At 39.2% G+C, this 22,838-nt stretch overlaps 1 protein-coding gene across 4 annotated transcripts in view; it reads right to left on the reverse strand.

The window, feature by feature from the left end:
- Window positions 1–22,838, reverse strand: part of Rasgef1b (RasGEF domain family member 1B) — a 553,928-nt gene that overhangs the window by 466,091 nt on the left and 64,999 nt on the right. The window contains exon 2 of one of the 4 annotated variants that reach the window (XM_078021465.1): window positions 9,844–9,893. The exons of the other annotated variants lie outside the window; for them this stretch is intronic. Coding sequence (XP_077877591.1) covers window positions 9,844–9,846 — 3 coding nt within the window. The 5' untranslated portion in view covers window positions 9,847–9,893. The remainder of the gene's footprint in view (window positions 1–9,843; window positions 9,894–22,838) is intronic. 4 annotated transcript variants of the gene reach the window in all.

A 22,838-nucleotide genomic window follows, 5' to 3' on the forward strand; every position in this document is an offset into this window, starting at 1 on the left:
ACAGAATGTGTGGCAGAGGGAAGCAGCTCACATCATGGGTCAAGAAGTAGACAGAGATCCAGCTCCAGATACAAAATATATACCCCACAGCCACACCCCCAATTAACCACTCCCTCCAACCACACCCCACCTGCCTCTAGTTACCACTCAATTAATCACACCAGGGATTCACTCACTGATTGGGTTAAGACTCTCACAATACAATTATTTTTCCTTTGAATCTTCTTGCATTGTCTCACATGTGAGCTTTTGAGGGACACCTCACATCCAAACCACAACAGCACAGGAAATGTAGACTGGTCTTCTCTTTCCACTGTAAGTTCTGAATTAACAAAGGATTCAAAGATACAATAAATACACAGCGGCAAGTCAAATGTCTACCCCAAAGAATTTATTTCCTATAATAGGGTAATGCTTGCTGATACAATGAACAGGCCTACAGATGTGTAAAAGCTCAAATACAGTAAAAAAAAAAAAAAAAAATGTTTGGCTCAGATAAGAATCTGAGATGGATGTTCCTAGTTGACAGCTGACATTCCACTTCACAGTGGTTCCATCTCCTGGCTCTACTATGTCCAGGAGCAGTCATCTACATGTAGCCAGTAGAGAGAATATGGAATCAATATCTCTGCTTCTTAAACACTACGAACAGGAAGTGACACATCATTTTCATTCCATTAATGAGAAATAGTCACATGGCCGTGCTTAGCTATAAGAAGGGCTGGGAAATTTAGCTCCTGCTTATCAGGGATAACAATGTGCTGCAGAAAAGGGAGCATGAATTTTGGGATACAGCTGTCCACCTTGGCCATATTCTTCCTATGGAAATTCTGCAGGCTCACTGTCACTCAGATTTACATGACAATCTGGGCCTAAGGGAAATGCTTCCTGGGGAATCTGCTGGGAAAACAATAGGAAGCCATTTCCATAGCTCATCCTTGTCGATGAAGATTACAAGGGCAGTGTTGCTTGACCGTGCTAGATTCATAGATGTACAAACAAACCATTTTCTCCTAAGCTTGTCTGAAAAGCTAAGACTGAGGCTCCTTCTTGCCATCTCCACCTATCTCCTGGTATGAAAAACTAACCCAAGCAATGTCCACCCTTTGTGTTTACCTAATTCTTGCTGATTAAATATATCTGGAAGCAATACACAAATAGTTTCAGTCATTTTTAGATGAAGAAAAATGTCTAAAGTGGTTAAACTTTCAAGTAAGTAATTAAAATGCACTAAGCTGAATGAATGGTATGTATTTCACTTCCTTAAAACTAGCAATTCTCTAAATTGAGCTCCAACTGACTTTCAGAGTAGCAGGGAAAAAAAGGCCTCTGATGTATTCAATGACATGTATTTCCACATCAGTATTTCCCAAAAATGTAATTCTTATGGTAACTATTGCTAAATGTATGGTGAGCCCAGAGAAAGGACTGACCTAGAAAATCTATTTCAATGAAATAGAAAATAAAAAATGCAACTTCAAACATACATCTTTTCTCCTTTGCGAGATTCTCATTACTATCCTATAACAAATCCAGATAGACCTGAGACAGCATATCAAATTCTTTCCTAGCCTAGTAAATGGATTTGCAAAGTTAGATTTAAATGTCAAATACATCAAGCTCTAGACCCATCTCTACCTTATTTATATTAGTAAATAGTAAAATTAAAACTGCATTAAATGTTTCAAGCTTCAGGTTGATAGCAACTGTACTAGCTTTTTAAGTAAATCAAAATTCTGCAAATTAAAGCATATATTCCAGAAGAGAAACTGTATCAGAGGAAAAAGACTGGAAATATCCATTTCTTATTTTATTTAAGTATTTTTATTACACACCCAGAGTTCTTTATTGAGAAATCAAAAAATAGAGGGCTCAGCCAGGAGGAACCCCAAGATTGTGAAGACTCTCTACTGACCTTGGACTGTCTATTGACAGAGAAAAGAAGTGTGCCTCCCAGAACCTCATGAGGGCAAGCCCACTCCCCAGGGAGGCCATGTTTCTGACACCCAGCCCCCACACCTACTCTGCTTCCTGCATGGCTCAGCCTGGGTCTCCACAACTTCTGTTAGCAGTCCAGCACCTTCCCAAAACATCCTCTTCTGCTTAAAATGGTGAGATATAATTTCTACTGCTTATAGATGAAGAATTCTAACAGAAATAACCCCTTTCATACCCACAGACACTGAAACCTAAAATAGTCCTATGAATTGGCAAAGGTTGCAAAATTGTTGGTAATAGAGGAAAAAGCAGTGTTCTTTTTGCTTTCCTGAGTGGAGTCGCTTGCAAGGATTCTTAGTTACATGTTTACTTCCTAATTTTCTTATGCATTTGCACTGATCTGGGATATTTCCTCGGAGGGGTTGCTATCACTTAATCCCTTTGCCCTTCACAGCTTGTAGCCATGACCTATAATGCCCCATATCCCTTGATTACAGACCTGAGTCCTCAAAGCACTATTCTCTGTTACCCACGGAGTCAGCTTTGACAACCATTATGATTTGGGCTAAATGTTTGCAAAATCCAGATTAATCAGGAAGATACAAATAAACATAATTAGAACTGTTTTTTTTTATAAGTATCCAACCATGACTGAGAATTCAAAGAGCTATGCTTCTAAATTTATATACTAGAAATGCCACAAGTAAGGGGCTGGGGATATAGCTCAGTTGGTAGAGTGCTTGCCTTGCATGCACAAGGCCCTGGGTTCGATCCTCAGCACCAAAAAAACAAAACAAAAACAAACAAACAAAGAAATGTCACAAATAAAAGCTCCCATGGCTCTTCCAAAGCTAGACCTCTGCCAACCTGACTCCTCTTCTCACAACTACAGCCAGGAAGTCCCCACAAATAGAGTTGATTCAGAGACCTGTCCATGAGGGCATTATCACAAAGGAAGAAAAAGACCTTTCCCTTTCAATACCTCAGTGCCCCTCTCCAAACTGAAATGAATGCTCTTTAGTGTTTCCTGTTTTACCAGTATATCTGACCAGGAAAGAATTAAAAGATAGTCTGGAAAATAAAGTAACAGAAAAGGAACACTGGCATTCTCCCTCATATACCAGAAAGACTTTTTCCTTCTTCTTCTTCAAGCAAGCAACAACTTTGCTTAAAATAAAGAAATGCCATATCCAGTAAGGGTAGATCTGCTTTGAATCTCTGAGAGGTTTCCAAGAATATTATCTTCCCTAAAGTAGAGCTTCTAACAAAGCTTGATTTGACTCCCTAGAAAATTGTTTCTCTGCAAAAGCATTCCCATAAGTTACGAACCACTTCTCTGAAAATGCTGCTGCTCGTAGCCTGCATATTTAATAGGTTACACTGTGAAGAAGCACATTAGCCTTGAACCCCAGGAGAAAACAAGGTATTCTCCACAGGGCTGTTATTGCCTGAATTAATGCTTCTCAGTTAATGCTGGGGCATTCCAGGAAAGGAGTACCTAGATAGGTAATCATTTTTTGTACTAGGAACTGAAAGGATCCACATCCCAAACCCTTTTTATTTTATATTTTGAGACAGGGTCTTACTAAGTTGCTGAGGGTTTCACAAAGTTGCTGAGGTTAACCTCAAACTTGCAATCCTCCTTAGTTGCTAGAATTACAGTGTGCACCACCACACCTAGATGATAGGTAAAAATCATATTATAAGTCGAAGAAACAATCCTTCTTCTCTTTTCCATAGAACTACAAGACTCTCTCTCCTTAAAACCCAACTTAATTTAATCACAGGTGTATGCGTATGTCTAAACTCGTCACATTGAATATATGAAATATATGCAGCACTTGTGTATCAATTATACTTTAATAAAACTGTTTTAAAAGTTGACCTGTATAGAAAACTTCCATTTAGAGTCAACTCTGCCCTTTTAGTCCCCAGTTTATTTCATGTTATCCTCCACATTAACTGGCTCTACGATATTGGACAAGTTATTTGCCTTTCTGTGTCTTGGTTCTCTCATTTATAAAATTATGAAGAGGTTGTTTTGGTGACCTTGAAGCTGTTTCTCAAGTTAATGAATCTAACTAAATGGCCTGGGGAATCAAGTAATATAAAATGTGATTCTCTTTTAATGGGAGAAGTTATAATTGGAGGAATCCAAAAGGAAAAGAAGACTACAGGCAGTGTGGTGATTAAATAATACATGTTAAGAATAATCACATGCACAAATATTACCAAATAGTATGCATAACCATTTAAAAAGTCACTTAAAGGGCTGGATGTAGCCTAATGGTCAAGCACTTGCCTTAGCATGTGGGAGACGCTAGGTTCCATCCCCAGCATCATTGTTTAGAAGGTCACTTAATTGAATGCTAATGCCAAGTCTGTCTTGAAACCTCATCAAAGCTCAGAATTGATATAACCTAGAGGCACATTGCATGACATGACACCATAACCATCTCTATGGATGTTGGCAGCCTGAACTCTCCATTTTAGTCATTATTCTCCATTCAAACACCTTCTCTCTCAACTCTTACATATATCCCAAACAGAACAGGAAGACTATTTTGAAGTTTTTCCAGTATTAAACTGGTTTCCAGTCCTGGCTCCCTCCTTCATTTAGCCCCTCAAAGCCTCAGTTCTTCCACCTATAAAATGGACATAATATCTGTCCTGCTCAGAAGTTAGTATGAAGGACAAAATAAGAACATGGATTTGGTACGCTTCAAGAAATATACAAGTGAAGGCATGACCAATATTATCAATGATAATATTTTTGTTAGTTGTTGATGGACCTTTATTTTATTTATTTGTATGTGGTGCTGAGAATCAAACCCAGTGCCTCACACATGCTAGGCAAGCATGCTACCACTGAGCCACAACCCTAGCCCATCAGTGATAATAATTTTAAAGCATGCGGCCACAGCTCCATTATTTCTCTTTTGGGATCACACAAAGTGACTTATCTTATATAAATGCAACATAAATTCACCAAGAATTTTACCTTTTTTATATAACAAATCCCTAAGAGATACAGAGATGCATATCTCTACCCTGAAAGACCCAAAACCAAAATCTTCAAAATTCTTGTGAGCCTGAGAGGCTGGAATGGACATGACTAAAGCATTCCATTTTACTTCTCTCTTCTGATATTTTTTTTTCTCAATATTAAATTCACCTACCATCTCAAGAAGTTCTGGGAATACTCAAACACTAATTGTGCATGAATAATTTACCTGTCCTTCTATTCTCATAACTTTTCCATGAATAGATTGACATCACACCTTTCCAACTCAATCTTATTTTTTTTAAGTGTTTCTTCTTCTCCTGGCCCCCAATCATGCCCCCCAAACATATCCTTTCTCCATATACCTCTTTGGGATACATGGTAGCACAGGTAAGATGGCTCACAATCCAACTTAACTCCAGATTATTTCCATTTCTATTCCAACTATTATTTTTGGAATTTAATTTTATGTGTTTTTGAACAGGAAATGTATTCAGTTAAAAAAAATTCAAGCGGTACAAAATTCAAGAGAATAAAATAAGTCTGTTTCATGCCCAAGCCACTGAGCACAGACATGGCCAGTATGAACAGATCCTCATTACAATGTTCTTACAAGAAGATTTGTAAAATTCAGTTATTCCACAAATGTGGCATAGCTGTGATCTGTGCTGCACTGGAAACTAACTAATAATAATTGCCACACTTAAGGAGCCCTTAATGTGGGTCAGGCACTTGGCACCAGGCTACATGTTTCATGAGTTTATCTCTTTTAATCCTTGGGACAATCCTATGATTTGGTTATATTAAGATCCTAATTTAATAAATGAAGACAGAGTGATTAAATGATGTGGTCCAAGATTTCTTAAGACAGGCATTAGAAAAATAGGCAACAGACTTGCACAGGTATGGCACAGAAGAGGACATTCTAATGGCCAATACCTAGGGAGCCAATCTCCTCCATCATCAGGAAAGTTAAAACCACAATGAGCTCCCACAGTACAACCATCATAGTGACTAAAATAAAAAAGACAGAAAGTGCTATGTGAGGATTTGAAGCAACTGGGACTGGTAGAAGTATAAATCAATATAATCACTTTGGAAAACAGGCAATATCTACCAAGGTGCAATGTACTTAGACCCTATGACCTTGCACTTCCACCCAGAGTACATAGTCATGGGAAATACTTCAGTCTAAAGGCCTATCGTAGATATTTATAACCATGACTTCCCATAATAGCCTGAAACTCAAAATAACCCAAATCTCCATTGATAGTGAAATGATCTATTCATATAATAGGATGCTCTAGGGCAGCGAGAATGAAGAATCCACAACCACATGGAACAATGTGGGTGAATCCCACAAATGTAATGTTGAGAAAAGCAGCCAGACACAGAAGAACACACACTGCATTCATCTATTTCTTTAAAGACCCCAAACAATAAAACTTCTCTATGTTATTAGAAATCAGGATAGGAAATGGGGGTGTCCAGGGGGGGACCAGAGGAGGCTCCCAGGAGACTGATAATTGTTTGGGTTCTGTTTACTCAATGTGTTCAGTTTGTGAAAATTCATCAAGCCACACTTAGAATAGATGCATTTGTGTGTGTGTGTGTGTGTGTGTGTGTGCGCGCGCAAACACATCTGTGCATAGAATTTTAATCACGTTTTAAAAAATCCTCATGAAGTTTACATCTAGCATAGCAAAAAGACAATACTTGACAAAAGCAGAGGGCTAACAGAGAATTGGGCAAATGCTTCATTTCTTAGCCAGGATTTTCCAGGTTCCTAGGACACAGCAAAGCAAAGATCCTTCCTATCCCTGTTAAGAAGCTAGATTCTGGATTCCGGCTGCATAACTGCCCTTTCATACTCAGACTTACATCCCCATTGCACTAGAACTTAACAGTTTCTGCACTTACACTTGGGGAAAGCATTTTTAAATCTGGGGTTCTTAAACCCTTAAGGAGATCATGGATAGAATTCAGGGGCCAATGAAATTAGTTGGGGGAGATTATACCTTTATCTACTAAGCGCTAACTGAAATTTAGTATTTTCTTTAACTATGCATGTAAGTCACAAACATAGTAGCAATAAGAAGTACCTAAGATTAATCATAAAAATTACAGATATTTCCACGTACATTTCAGCTGTTGCAGGTATTTTAAAATATCAGTTACACTAGTCATTATAGAAAATTTGGTTGATGTTAGATCTGCTTCTAGATTTTGTAGTCTCAATAATAAGTGTGTGTGTGTGTGGGGGTGTGTATCATGATTGTATATTTTTAGTGTCTTGATAACTGTATCTCAACATAATCAGTTCCCTCTGTGAATCTATGTGTTTTATTTTTTTGTATTTGGAAACACTGTTTTGAGAAAGGATTTATTAGCTTTTCAGACTACCCAAAGGATTTCATGCCCCAACAAAAGGTGTGTTTCTATGCTGGTTATTTTCCATTGGCCCTCACCATTGCCATATAGCTTTGTATGCCTGCTCAGAGTCCATGAACTCTTTACCCTCCCTGCCTTGCTCTGTGTCCCAGAACTGTAACCTCCATGGATTCATCATCTGTGTGGCTGCAGCCATGGGGAGGCACAACAGCAGGAGAATGGAAGGGGATGGAATTCCCCCATCCCACCTCCGTCTCTCAAGGCATCACTAGTTCTGTCCCTGCATTTGCCCATTTCTGCTGTCTTTTGTCCCTGTATATTACCCCTTATTGGTTCTTTAACTCCCTCACACTGTTGGAAATAGTCTCTTTATTAAACTCTCCCCAGCTAAAGTCTTTGGAAAACAACATTCATTTTGTGTCAATCTGAGTCCATTTGCAAACACTGGGATTACCTGATATGTGAACTAAACTAGCAAGAGTACAGCTATATCCTTTTTTAGGGCAGTATGTAAGTGTTGTTTTGTGTGTGTGTGTGTGTGTGTGTGTGTGTGTGTGTGTGTGTGTGTATTGGGGTTGAGCCAAGAGATCAGAGTCGATGCCCAGGGACTTCCTGAATAACAACCCTTTTTCCAGCTTGCCACTGTCTTTAAAAACTCTCTGCACAATCTAAGATGGGAAACCAGGCAAGGAGTATTGAGAGAAGGTCATGCCTGAGCTGAATACATAAACAATCAGCAGGAGCTGGCTAGGGGAAATCAGGGGTGAGGAGGAGACAAGATTCTGAACAGAGGGAGCAGCATTTTCTTAGAGTCAAAGGTAGGAGACCTGCTGCCCAGCTCCTGCAACTGTCACGTGTTAGTATCACCGTGTTAGTATCACCGGGAAGCCTGAGCAGCAGAAGGAAGCATCATGCAAGCCTTTCTTTGAGAAGGCAAAGGATGAGACAGTCTGTTTGAAAGAGATCCACTGCTAGAGAGACTCTGGACCTCATTCCCTGCAAATGCCAGATACACTCCTAGGTATTCTCTGATTTCCTAAGGCTTAACTGACAGGAAAAAAAGAAATTAGATAAAGTCCTGCTTGTAAAGAAGATCATTTCTCCTAAGATATTTCTAGGCACTTGCCCTCCCCTCTAATTCCCCAGGACAGTGCTGGCTGACAGCCCTCTGATATGGAAGAGTGAACGGAGACTGGCCAGGCAGGGACGGAAGAAAGGAAGGAAGCCTGCCAGGAGCACACGTCCATATATCAGTGTGAGCTCAAGATAAATAATCCCAGCCAGCCCATGCAGCTATCAAACCAAAGGGCATGTTGCAGGTAGCAAGATAAATCGCTCTTGTCAAGGATGTCTTTGTTTGTTCCCGACAGCCTCTTACTATATCTCCCTCTTCTGACAAAGCAACTCCAGGAATGGGTTTCTAACACACATTGCCCTCTGGAAACGATAGTGCTTTTAGGGAGAGAAAAATGAGTTTGAGCTCCTGGGTCCAGAAGCTAATATACAATTGGCTATGGGGACCACTCGCTAAACACAGGTTAGAAGCAGATCTATTGGAAACAATAGCTACATGCTGTTTTCACAAAAAGTCATTCTATCTGTCCTGCCTAGCAAATTTAAATTGCCAGTGCTCCATCAGCTGGCTCATATGGTGAATTTTATCCACATTGGCCTTTCTGATCCCATCTCAGGCATCCTGATCCCATCACAGGGATTATATTCACTGCCAAACACAGCACACCCAAGGAGCTCCATGTGAAAAGTTTTTAAGAAAAGTCGGTGGCAAGGTTCCTAATCTAAGCAAAGAAAATGCATTAATATCATTCCAGGAATGTTCAAAAGAGACACACTCTTTTACTTTTTATGATAATTATAATTATGACTGTTAGGGCTTTCCAAATATGTCCATCAAGATTTCATCTAGGTAATTTGGGGAAGGAAACATCAAATTACCTCTGCAGCAGACTCTCCCTCAGCCCATCACCATTTCAGAGATTATTTGGGGATTCTAATTATGTCTGAAGCAATGGAGAGCAAAAGTCACAGTCCGAACTTACTGATGGACAGGACCAGGCTTTGGCAGCGTGACTCTCTGGGAATGAACAAAGTGCTGGCTCAATTTTCCTGGTGTTGAACCAGAATCCCCCAGCCATTTATATATACAGGCTCCATCTCTCTACTTAGTCCTCCTTTTCCCACACACCAGCAACAGTGAAAAAAAAGTTTTAAAAAACACATTTTCCTCTTTATTTAACAGAAATGTATGTTACTATATTATCACAATGCAAAGTATCCATCTGCTCTGGTAGAAGAAGCCTCCATGTTTCTGGTGTAAAGAGAGCCATGTATAAAGACCATTCCGGTGCATCTGTGACATGCCTACCCCAAAAGCCCAAGTTTCTGATTATATATTTTGCTCATCCACAAGAATCAACATCAGGAAGGGATGAAGAACATGAGCCTACATCTGGGTTGCCTGGGTTTAGATCTCAGCTCTGTCTATCACTTACCATGTCACCTTGGGTAAGTTATTTAACTTCTTTGTATCTCAGTTTCCCATCTGTAAAATGGAAACAATAATATCTTTGTTAGGAGGATGAATTTATAAAGCACACAGCATCGTGCCCACTACATAGAAAGAGCTAGTATTTGCAAAATCAACAAATAAAAAAATCAAACTACCCCTTTCTTCATATCCAGTGTATTCTCATGTTGCCAGCATTTATTATTCATGAGCCTCCCTCTGCACGTGGTTGTGCCCATCCCTGCCACCTTCTACACTCTTTTATGATGAGAACTCTGGAGAATACTGCACTATTAGATTCATATCCTCAAAACACTAACTTCAAACCCGACACCTACTCATCCATCAAGTCTCCTCTTGCATATCTCTTCCTCCTGGAATCTTGTCTGAGCAATTAAGTCTCTCTCTTAATTGCTCCATAGCAGTCATTCCCCTCCATTCACTCATTCATTTTATCCATTCAATAGAAAAAAATGTCATGGGAGGTGCTGTACTGGGCATTGAGGTTATATTCTAGAGAGAAACTCACAGGATTTCTTGATTTAACAAATGGATGTAAATAAATAACTCATCTACATAGCAGATCCTTAGCATTTCCTTCCACTGGAGTAGTCTAGAAACTCAAATTATATTATGTGCATATATGAATATTAAATAATGACTACCACTATTATGTATAATTGTAATACATCAATAAAACTAAAGAAACTGTCCATATTACTAAATAATTCTAATTTCAGGGTGTGGCAAGGGGATTTGAGTAGGGTAAAACCATTCCTGCTCTAGACCCAATTGATATGAAGTTCCCTTTAAGCTACTTATAATTCTGCAGCCAGTGTAAGCACACAGCACACTGCACCAGCCTAGTACATGCAAATCTTGCCGGCTCCTGGGCCTTTTCAGAGCTCTGCAGTGTCCACTCAAGTATACTGTCAGAGAGATAAGACATTGGGTACTATAGTGAAGAAAGCAGTGTCCCAGTGTGGGGAATGGCAAGGGAGAGATAAAAGTTACGCTAAAGATCAAATGAAGTAAGTTTTACAAAATAAAATAGAGCAAAGTATTTAATTTTGTATAGAATAATTGCCTCATTGACTCTTTGGCTACAATCAACTGCACAACTTGCAGATTTTTCATTCCTTAATTGAAACACGTACATAGTCACCATGGTCCTCTGGGTCTTTCGCATAGATGATATAGGCACCAGCTCTGGATTTATCTTCTTTTGAATATGACAGTGTTCAAGTAACTCAGCATAAGCCTTGAGGATTATTCACTATGGCTACCATCCCTGTCTTTAATGATATATAGGACACAGGGCATTGAATTTATAGATTTGGAAAATTGCAAGACAGAAATCTTTAAATGTAAAAAAAAACATTTAAAATAAAAGTTTTTTTTAAGAAAAAGTTTGTAAAGCAAGGAGAATAAAGCAGAGCTGAAGGCTGCAAGCAGAGGAGTTGGAGTTGCCATTATGTTCAGCTAGAACTCAGGGAAGGCACAGAAACCAGCAGAGATGGACAGAAACAGACCAGGGGAGTGCAAAAGAGAGGTACTACAGAGAAAGAACTGGAGAGGACTTTAAGTCAGAAAACCTGAATCTTCATCTTGATTTTCCTTTATTAAACTGACAGACTTTAAGAATGAATTACTTGTCCTTTACAGGATCAACATCTATAAATCAATAGCTTTCCTATATTCTAACAGTGATTCAGCCAAAAGAAGAAATCAGAAAAATCATTCCACTCACAGTAACCTCAAAAAAGAGAATACTTGGGAATCAATCTAACCATGGAGATAAAAAAGCTGTACACTGAAAAGAATAGAAAACTGAAGAAAGAAATCAAGGACCTTAGAATACGAAAAGACAACTCACGTTCTTGGATGGGGAGAATCAATATTGTCAAAATGGCCATACTACCAAAAGCAATAAACAGATTTAATGCAATCACCACCAAAATACAATGACATTCTTCACAGAATTAGAAAAAATGATTCTTAAATTCATTTGGAAGAATTAGAGATCCAAAATAGCCAAAGCAATACTAAGCAAAAAAAGTGAAGCAGTAGGCATCACAATACTAGATCTGAAATTATACTATAGAGCTGTAGTAGCAAAAAACGGCATGATATTGACATCAAAACAGACATAGGTCTGGGGATATAGCTCTGTTGGTAGAGTGCTTGCTTTGTATGCACAAGGCCCTGGGTTCAATTCCCAGTACCACAAAAAAAAAAAAAAAAAAGACACGAAGACAAAAAAAAAAAAAAGACCAGAATACAAAATACAGAGACAAATCCACATAACACAGCCATCTGATACTTTACAAAGATACCAAAAATATATTTTGGAGAAAAAAAAGTCTTTTTAAGGGCTGGGGATGTGGCTCAAGCGGTAGCGCGCTCGCCTGGCATGCGTGCGGCCTGGGTTCGACCCTCAGCACCACATACCAACAAAGATGTTGTGTCCACCGAGAACTAAAAAATAAATATTTAAAAAAATTTTAAAAAAAAAGTCTTTTTAACAAATGATGCTGGGAAAACTGGATAGGTATATGTAGCAAAAACGAAACTAGACCCCTATCTCCCAGCCTGCATAAAACTCAAATCAAAATGGAATTAGACCAGAAACTTCCCAAGTGCTAGAAGAAAACATAGGGTCAGCACTCCATCATAGAGGTGCAGGCACCAACTTCCTTAACAAGACCACCAAAACACAAGAAATAAAACCAAGAATTAATAACTGGGATGGCACCAAACTAAAAAGCTTCTGCAGAGCAAAGGAAACAATAAAGACTGTGTAGAGAGAGCCTACAGAATCGGAGAAAATCTTTGCCACCTCAGATAGGGCATTAATTTCCATGATATACAAAGAACTCAAAAATCTTAACTCCAAAAAAAAAACCCCAAAAACCAAATAACCCAATCAATAAATGGGAAAAAGAACTAAACAGACACTCCTCAAAAAAAAAAAAAGAAAGAAAGAAAAAGAAAAAAAAGCACAAATGGCCAACAAATGTATGAAAAAAATGTTCATAGAAAACTGAAGAAAGACCTTAGAATATGGACCACAATAAATGTTGGTGAGGAAGAGGGGGAAAAGGTACACTTGTACATTGTTGGTGGGATTGCAGACTAGTACAACCCCTCTGAAAACAGTATGGAGACTCCTCAAAAACCTAGGGATGAAACTACCATGTGACCCAGCTATCCTGCTCCTGGGTATTTTCCTGATACAACCATCTCATTATTTATAGCAGCACAATTTACAATAGCTAAATTATGGATTCAACCCAGATGCCCATCAGTAGATGACAAGCACACACACACACACACACACACACACACACACACACACACAATGGAGTTATACTCAACCATAAAAAAATGAAATCATAGCCCAGCGCAGTGGTACACACCTGTAATTCCAGCAGCTCGGGAGGCTGAGGCAAGAGAATCGGGAGTTCAAAGCTAGCCTCAGCAACTTAGAGAGGCCCTAAAGAAGGGCTGGGGATGTGTCTCAGTGATTAAGTACCCAGTACAAAAAAAAAAAAAAAAGAAAGAAAGAAAAAGAAAAAATAAAGAAAGAAATTATAGCAGTAAATGGATGGAAATGGAGAATAATAAGTAAAATTAGCCAAACTCAGAAACTCAAAGGTAGAATGTTTTCTCTCATGTGCAGAAGCTAGAGTAAAATAAAGGAATGGGGAAGGGAAAAATAGGATAAGATAAAGGACCAGTCAAATATAAATTAATAGATGAGCAAAAGGAAGTCGATTAGAGTAAAGAAAGGATAATGGGAGAGGGGAGTGTTGTGGTTTGGACGTGAGGTGTCCCCCAAAAGCTCATGTGTGAGACATTGCAAGAAGGTTCAGAGGAGAAATGATCGGGTTGTAATAGTCTTAATCCAATCAGCGAATTAACCTCCTGATTGGGATTAACTGAGTGGTAACTGAAGTGGTAGGGTGTGGCTGGAGGGGTTGGGAATGGGCATGGCATTGGGGTATACATTTGTATCTAGACAGTGGAATCCTCTCTGCTTTCTGATCAACATGGAGCTGCTTCCCTCTGCCACACTCTTCTGCCATGATGTCTGCCTCACCTGGAGGTCCCAGAAGTGGAGCCAGCTTTCTATGGACTAAGACCTCTGAAACCTGAGCTTTCAAATAAACTTTTCCTCCTTTGAAATTGGTCTGGCCAGATGTTTTATCACAGCAGTGAAATAGCTGACTAAAACAGGGGAAAGGGATGATCATGAACTGATAGCAATGTCCGTGCATCTATGAGTTTTTCAGGATGAACCCAACTACTGTGTATTACTAGGAAGCTCATAATACATTTAAAAAAGAAAGTAAAAATCTAAAAAAGAATTCGTTATCCTCCCTAAGCCTTAGTTTTTACATATATCAAATGGGAATAATATTAATGTTTGTCCTTCATGGTTTGACCCTAGGATCAGATCTGTAATGGGTGCAAAAACCCCCAGCAGAGGACTTCATGTACAGTGAGACACAATATTTTTTTAAGTTGGAATAAAATAAATCACTTACAAAAGTGACCAGCTTATGTGTCTCTAACTTGGGCCATGATGACCTATACCAGCCATAAGATCACCATCACTTTTAAAACTAATAATAATGATAATAGCTAACACTTACAGAATATTAAAACTAGAGATGCCAGGAACCAGGCTAAGTGTGTTACATATATTCACTTAACCCTCCTGTCATACTAGCGTAGGTCTCTTACTACAGATGAAGAAAAGGGGGTGCAGTGAGGTTAGGTCACATTCCCAAAGTCTTAAAGATAGTAAGTGGAGAAATCATCTTTAAAATATTTATTTTAAAAGTGAAGTAAACCCAGGAGTGATGGTACATGCCTGTAATCCCAAAGATTCAGGATGCTGAGAAGACGATTGAAAGTTCAAGGCCAGACTCAGCAACTTGGGGAGACACTCTCTCAAAATAAAAAATACAAAAACAAAAAAAATAGGTGGAGAGGCTGGGGTATGGCTTACAGGTTAAACACATCTGGGTTTAATCCCCAGGACCAAAATCAAAAGGCAAAGTGGAAAATCTGATGGTGAGGTAAAAGATAAGAAAAAGCATGCAAATTAATTTTAAGGCTTATATCCTTTATACTTCTTGTCATGTCTCCTACCAAAGAAAAGCATGCCTCTCACAGGACTGTCACTTCTTTCCTTCCTGCTGCTTTGACACTCCTGCTGTCAGAGAGCCCTGAATTCCAGATGTCAGCCTTACTGCTGCCTGAGAAAGATGCTCAGATCAGTTTTTACCTTTTGGATCATACATTTCTCAAAACAGTATATTTTTACTAAGAGAACATTGTACCTCTGACTCAGGTTGACAAATTTTTTGTTTGCTTTTCAGTTTTCAGAGAAGGAGTCAGGGCTCTAATACTATGTCCTGGTTAACAGCATGTGTCCTACATTCTACAGTCAGCCAGACTGCTGCCTTCAGAGGATGGCAACATAGAACTTTGTAGACAGTTCATTTCCCCTCTTGGGGTTTTACTGTCCTCATCTGCAGTGTGGGCACAACACAAGCCCACACCATAGGCTTATTCTGAGACCAGAATGAAAACATCGGAGTTGGGTGAGGAGGTTGGCAATTGTAAATGCTCAATAAATAAGAGCTGTTGCTGTTATCTGCAGACACCCAAGGGTCTTAATATAAATCTGAGGTGATGAGGTGCTATAGAAAGAGAACTGGATGCAGAGAGAGTAAGACCCAGGACCTAGGCCCAACTCTGTAACTTACAAGCATTGTGGCTTTAATAAACCATTAGAAGTAAGAGACAGACACGTTTTCATAGGCCATCTCAGGGTTTGCTACATTCTTACACTTAGATACTTGCAGACCAGACAGCCTTTCTCCCACTGCCTCCTACTCCCCATTATCTCACAGTTGATGGGGTTTGAGTTTACATTCCTGATCATCCTCCATGGGCTGCATACCCCACCATGAAAGCAAGGAGAGCACCCACCCTTATACTTGGTGAAATTGTCATTTGGTTGAAATGAGGTCATGGATATAAAAGTACTACACAAATAGGGCTGCATAAGTGAAATTCAGGACATTTTATGCCCCTTCCACCTCCTGCCCAACACATACACACACATACATTCTCTGTTAATTATAGAAAATAGTTTTGTTGGAAAGTAAATAAAAGATGGTAGGCACTTAGTTGTTTTTAAATACTTCTTTGTAGCAACTTTGTTCAAACCATGTATCTATCCCAATGATTATTTGAGTGAGGAGCACAGAGCATATGTCTAGATCACTTACACTTGGGGAATTAATTCATCTAGCTGCCTCATGGTGAAAACCTATCACTTAGAAAAATATTCCCCAGGAGCAGGTAAATGAAGCTCCTCAATGAACTGAAAAGGTATTAGGACCTCTTTACTCAACTCCAGAAGCTTTTGCACTCTTTTTTTTTTAATTGTAGTTGGACACAATACCTTTATTTTATTTATTTATTTTTATGTGGTGCTGAGGCTCAAACCCAGGGCCTTGCATGTGCTAGATGAGTGCTCTACCGCTGAGCCACAACCTCAGCCCAGCTTTTACACGCTTGTTATTATTTATCCTAGTGATTCCTTCACCCAAGTCCATGGATTATGATTCTTCAGAATCTGAAGAGACCACCCAGATCCTGAAAAAATAATTTGTCTCTGACTACAGATTTAATTCCCCCCCCCCCCTGAAAGAAGCACCATGTCACAAGATCAATTGTACTAATTATTTGGTAAGCTTTAACACTTTCATAGTATTAAAAGACCATATGTCTGAAATTTAATGTGGCTGTCCCACAGAGTTCACTAACTATAAAACACAGTCATAGAAACTCAGGATCACAGTGGGGGAAGAAGTAGACCCTGAATCTGAGTTCCAGCCCAACATTAATGACCTTGGCCAGAGAACCCTCTCGTCAGTTTGGGCTGCTACAACAATAACACCACAGGCTAAGTTGCTTAAACAATGAACACTTATTTCTAACAGTTCTGGCATGCTGAATGAAAGAATTAACCCTGAACTGTATGGGTATTGCAAGCAGTGGAGACTAGAGAGGCAAAGGGACCAGGAGGAAAGTCCATAGCTATCACAGTGAGATCCCAAAGCTAACATGGTGAAATTTAGAGTGAGGCAAAGGGAAAAGGTGAAAATGAAAAAGAAAGACACTTTGTCCAAGCCTCAGAGGTGGACCAGTCCTAGGTAAAGCCTGTGTGCAGGGTGGGGCCATGAAGGTGGGCGGCACTTCTCTCAGTCCATGCATGATTTCCCTGCTGTAATCAGAGTGCTGGCCCATGACTCCTACCTGAGATGATATGTAAATGTACATTAAGATGGATAAAGCCAGCTTGAGGATGATTTCTACTGAGAGGTGGTCTATAAAAGACTTAGAAATTAGTAAATATGAATTTGGACACCCTGAAGAGATGGCCCCTGTTGTTTTCTTTCTTTCTTTCTTTTTTGCTTGTTTGTTTGTTTTTGCATCTGTGATTCTGTGACTGATTGGTAAACAAACACAGGTGGACAACAAGAACCAACCAGACTTACAGACAAAGTGGCACAAACCTTGGAGCCACAACAGGTTTCCAAGATCTTATAAGGTGACAGGAGCCATCAGAGTAAGAGGTCCATCCCAAGGTCCCCTCACTCAGTCTGACCTTTCTACACACCAGACCCAAAACCCTCCCATCATCTGTAAATTCCAATCATGTTGTCCCTCCTCTCAGGACCTTTGGGTAAGAAACACCACAGAGATGAGGAAATGAATCAGAAAGTGAATAGAGAACTTCATCAAGGTCAACCCGTGGCTGAAACCTACAGGGTATCCTATCTGTACAGAACACAAAAGGCAAATGGAAATTACCCTTGGCATTTAACATTTGCAATAGAGTGTAAAGCGTTGCTCTGAGTGTTCTGGCTCTGTCCAGAAAGATAACTTTATTAAATGTATCCATCTTTGTTTCCATCCAGGGCACTTGCCACAAAGATGCTATAAAATATAGCTCATTGCTAGGTTCATAAAGTCTTTGGGATCAGAACAATTAAACCTATCCATGCCTCCAGGGACATCCCATTTTATATCAACAAATGTTATGACATCTGTAACCATGCCAACTTCCATTTAAGAACTGCCAATTATTCATAGTGCTAGAGGGTGGAATCTGGTTTTCTTGCTGATGGTTCCATTACCTTCTTCCCATTCCCTTTCCCCAGAAAGACAGATCGTAGCCTTTTGGTGGGGAAATAATCATAAACGAACTGCAAGGTCAATTTTCCAGTACTGCAAAGCTGGGTACTATTTTCCAAGGTTCCAAATGGCCTCTTCAAAACCACATAAAATAAACCTCTTTTATTTTCACACACATCATTGTTTCCCTGCAGGTTATAGAAAAACATTTTCAGTCACCAATTGTTCTATGTGGATGCAAAGTTTTCCTTATTGTCCTACCACCAGGGCGCTTGGACTTGCACAGGGGAAAGGAGGAAGATTGTGAGGAGTATGGGATAGAAAAGGAGATAAGCCTGGTTGAGTGATCCCAAAGGTGGCCACTTCAGTGTTGGACTTTGCACCTGCCAGGGAGTCCATAGGTTACAAAGAGACAGCTATGTCAGCTTGAGAATCAGACAAATTATAGAACCCACTTCCCAGGGTCCTGAAGGCACTGTGCATAAATTAACATCTCATTCCCTGAAGTCACTGCAGTGGCTGGAAGATGTGGCTGATCTAACATTTGGCCTTCCTGGGAGGCATGTGTTAAGACTCTCTTCCAGCCCTTTCCACTTCTTTATGAGCTCAGCTTTTCATTACCAAACCAATGTCAGGGCTTGAGAGTTGGAACCATCAGACAGTAGGCAACCTGCTGGGTGGCTCCTCCACCATCTGCCTATGCAGTGCCACTTAACTCACAAGGCAGGGTAAGTGATCCCATAGTCAGTGGACTCCAGGGCATCAGGAACCATGGGCAGCCCAGTTTCAAATTATTAACCTTGCTAACTCTTGAGGCCTTGCTAATGTTTTTCTGTGTAAAACTTGTACATATCTGAGCAAAGTGGCTTTGGTTTACAGGCAAGACCAAATTTACAGAAACCCATTTGGCTCATTCCCTTTGAAATAACTCATTAATATTTAGTTTGTTTGTTTTGTAACATCATCTTTTAACCAACGATCATTTCTAAGAGCTTGACAACGTCCAAAAGCTTTTCTATTATCAATCATCTGACTTCCTGACTTGTCCAAGAAGTTGAGCCCACAATAGAGCCTTATGAAGAAGGGAAGGGACTGCCAAGAGGACAGGGATCACTTTTCTAAGGGCCCACCAGAGGGGGTACCTTTTCCTAGTTTGCACAAGGACTTTCCACATATGAGTAGCAGCCAGGGTAGTGCCATTCTATGTCCTCTCAAGAAGTTATAAGGAGACTCTCATTTGCACATAGAGTAGGCTCAATATATTTTAGCTGGCAATTGAGATGGGAGGAGGGGACTCTGTATGTGTTAAAGGTAAGCTAATCTCCTTTTTTTTTCGGAGAGTAGGGAGAACAGAGAAAGGCTTGAAATATCCTTGCTGTGCTTTTGGCTTACCCAAAAGGATGGATTACTTCACGACAGACTTGGTGATTTGGGGGTCCTTGCACATTTTCTTCTAATGAGGGCTGACATAGGGAGAAAATGAAAAGAGAGGTAAATAAAAAAAAATCTTTTTATACACTGGGGATTATAATGCAAGATAAATATCCTGTGGAATTGGCCAGAACATGCTCATTCACTCAGCAAATATACACTAAGCCCTGCTCTGTCTGAGGCACCAAAGGAGTGTATATCACAAACACTATCAAGAATGGGTTTGCCTGAAGCTGTCACTAAGGACCCACAGTCTGCACAAACTGAGCAGAGGGAGCAAAGACATCTGGGAAGGAATGAGTGAGTCTGACACACTGGAGTGGGAGCACTTAGAGAGAGGTAAAGGCAACAAGCAATGACAAGGGTGTTCAAATGTGTGAAGAGCTGTTCTAAGAGATTAGATGACTTTTGTATGACCCTTAAGTGTAGGACCCACGGGTGGATGTGTTGAGGAGGTAGAGATGGGTCTCGACGGAAATGAGAACCTTCAAGTCTTTGTTTCTGAAGCCTTGAGTGCTAATGACTTTTTCATCACATAAAATGTTCAACAGGAGTTGAAAAAATACTAGTTCTGGACGTTAAAGTAGCAATTCAAATCGCACAACAGAAGGCAAATTAATTTAAAGTCCTTTATGATCTTCATAGTCCATGAGATTCTGAAAGAAGGAATCCTCATGCTTTTCATGTCAGTTCTGGGGAACCAAATCCTTCTCTATCTTCTGTAGCCCATTATGTTCCTCATCCTAAACACAGACACATCTGAAAACTTAAATTGAGCAATTTTATACATGTCCAATTTTATAGTTTTTTATGGGCATCCTATGTATAGGAAAACAGAACTATAATGGAATAAACATTGTTTGTGTTTAATATTAGAAAGATAGTACATGGGGCTGGGGATATAGCTCAGTTGGGTAAAGTGCTTGCCTCATGTGTATAAGGCCCTGGGTTCAATCCTTAGCACCACAAAAAAAGAAAAAGAAAAAAGATAGTACAACATCACCAAGTGGGTTTCATCCCAGGGAGGCAAGGTTGGTTCAACATACAGATACTAATAAATGTAATTTATCACATAAGTATAAGTAAAGACAAGAATCACATCATTATCTCAATAGATGCAGAAAAAGCATTTAACAAAATACAGCATCCATTCATGTTTAAAACAGTATGAAAAATAGGATAGAAGGAACCTATCTCAACATTGTAAAAGCTATATACAACAAATCCAAGGCCAACATCATTCAAAAGGAGAAAAACTGAAAACATTCCCTCTAAAAACAGGAATAAGACAAAGATGCCCACATTCAACCCTTATATCCAACATAGTCCTTGAAACCCTAGCCAGAGCAAATTGACAAGAGAAAGAAATTAAAGGGATATAAACAATAAGAGATCAAACTATCTCTGTTTGCTGACAACATGATCCTAGAAGATCTAAAAAAAAAAAAACTCCACCAGAAAACTTCTAGAACTCATAAACAAATTCAATAAAGTAGCAGGATATAAAATTAACTTCCATAAATCAATTGCATTCCTGTACTCAATGACCAATCAGCTGAAAGTGAAATTAGAAAAACCATCCCATTCACAATAGCCTAAGGAAAAAAAAACACTTGGGAATCAATCTAACAAAAGAGGTCAAGGACCTCTACAATGAAAACTACAGAGCACTAAAGAAAGACATTGAGGAAGACCTCCCATGTTCTTAGATAGGCAGAATTAACATCATCAAAATGGTCATACTACCAAAAGTATTATACAGATTCAGTGCAATTTCCATCAAAATTCTAATGACATTCTTCATAGAAAGGGGAAAGGCAGTCATGAAATTCATTTGGAAAAATAAAAAGCCCAAAATTGCTAAAACAATCCTCAGTGAGAAAAGCAAAGCAGGAGGCATCACAATTCTAGGCTTATACTACAGAGCTATATTACAAAAACAGCATGGTATTGGTGCCAAAACAGGCATGAAGACCAATGGAATGGAATAGAAGACACAGAGACATATCCACATAAATTCAGTTATCTCATACTGGACAAAGATGCCAAAAACATACACTGAAGAAAAGATAACCTCTGCAACAAATGGTGCTGGGAAAACTGGAAATCCATATGTGGTAGAATGAGATTTAACCCCTATCTCTCTCACTGCACAAAACTCAACACAAAAGACCTAAGAATCAGACCAGAAACCCTGCATATACTAAAAGAAAATGTGGGGCCATCCCTCAAACCTATCAGTTCAGTAACTGACGTCCTTAACCAGACTCTTAAAGCACAAGAACTAAAATCTAAAATCAATAAATGGGATGGCATCGAACTAAAAAGCTTCTTTACAGCAAAGGAAATGATAAAGACTGAAGAGAGAGCCTACAGAATGGGAGAAAATCTTTGCCACCTGCACCTCAGATAGGGGGCTTAATTTTCAGGATATACAAAGAACTCAAGAAAAAAAAATAACCCAATCAATAAGTGGGCAAAGGAACTAAACAGACCCTTCTCAAAAGAAGAAATTTGTATGGTCAATAAATATATGAAAGAGTGTTCAACATCTCTAGCAATTAAAGAAATGCAAATTAAAACTACACTGAGATTTCATCTCACTTAAGTCAGAATGACAATTATCAAGAATACAAGTAACAATAAATGTTGGCAAGGATGTGGGGGAAAGGGTAGACTCATAGATTGCTGATGGGACTGCAAATTAGTGCAACCACTGTGGAAAGCAGTGTGGAGATTTCTCAAAAAACTAGGAATGGAGCCACAATTTGGAGTATATGCAAAGGATCTAAAATCATACACCACAGTGACGCAGCCACATCAATGTTTATAAGGAATACAATTCACAATAGCTAAGCTATGAAGCCAAACTAGGTACCCATCAAGAGACAAACAGATAAAATCTGGTATATATATACAATGAAACATCACTCAGCCAGAAAGAAGAATGAACTATGACATTTGCCAGTAAATGGATGGAATTAGAGACTATCAGGCTAAGTGAAATAAGTCAATCCTCTAAAAACCAAAGGCCAAATGTTTTCTCTGATATGTAGAAGCTAATCCACAATAAGAGTAGGGAAGGGTAAGAATAGAAATTCAGAGGATTAGACAAAGAGAAATAAAGGAAAGGGAGGAGGATAGGAATAGGAAAGACATTGGAATGAGTCTGCCATAATTTTCCTATGTACATATAAGAATACACCACAGTGAATCTCACCATCCTGTACATTCACAGAATGGGATCCTAAATAGAATAAGATAAATTCCATGCTTGTATAATTATATCAAAATAGATTATACTGTCATGTATCACTAAAAAGAAAC

This window comes from Ictidomys tridecemlineatus, chromosome 9 (assembly GCF_052094955.1).
Source record: "Ictidomys tridecemlineatus isolate mIctTri1 chromosome 9, mIctTri1.hap1, whole genome shotgun sequence".
In the NCBI taxonomy this organism is placed as follows: Eukaryota; Metazoa; Chordata; class Mammalia; order Rodentia; family Sciuridae; genus Ictidomys; species Ictidomys tridecemlineatus.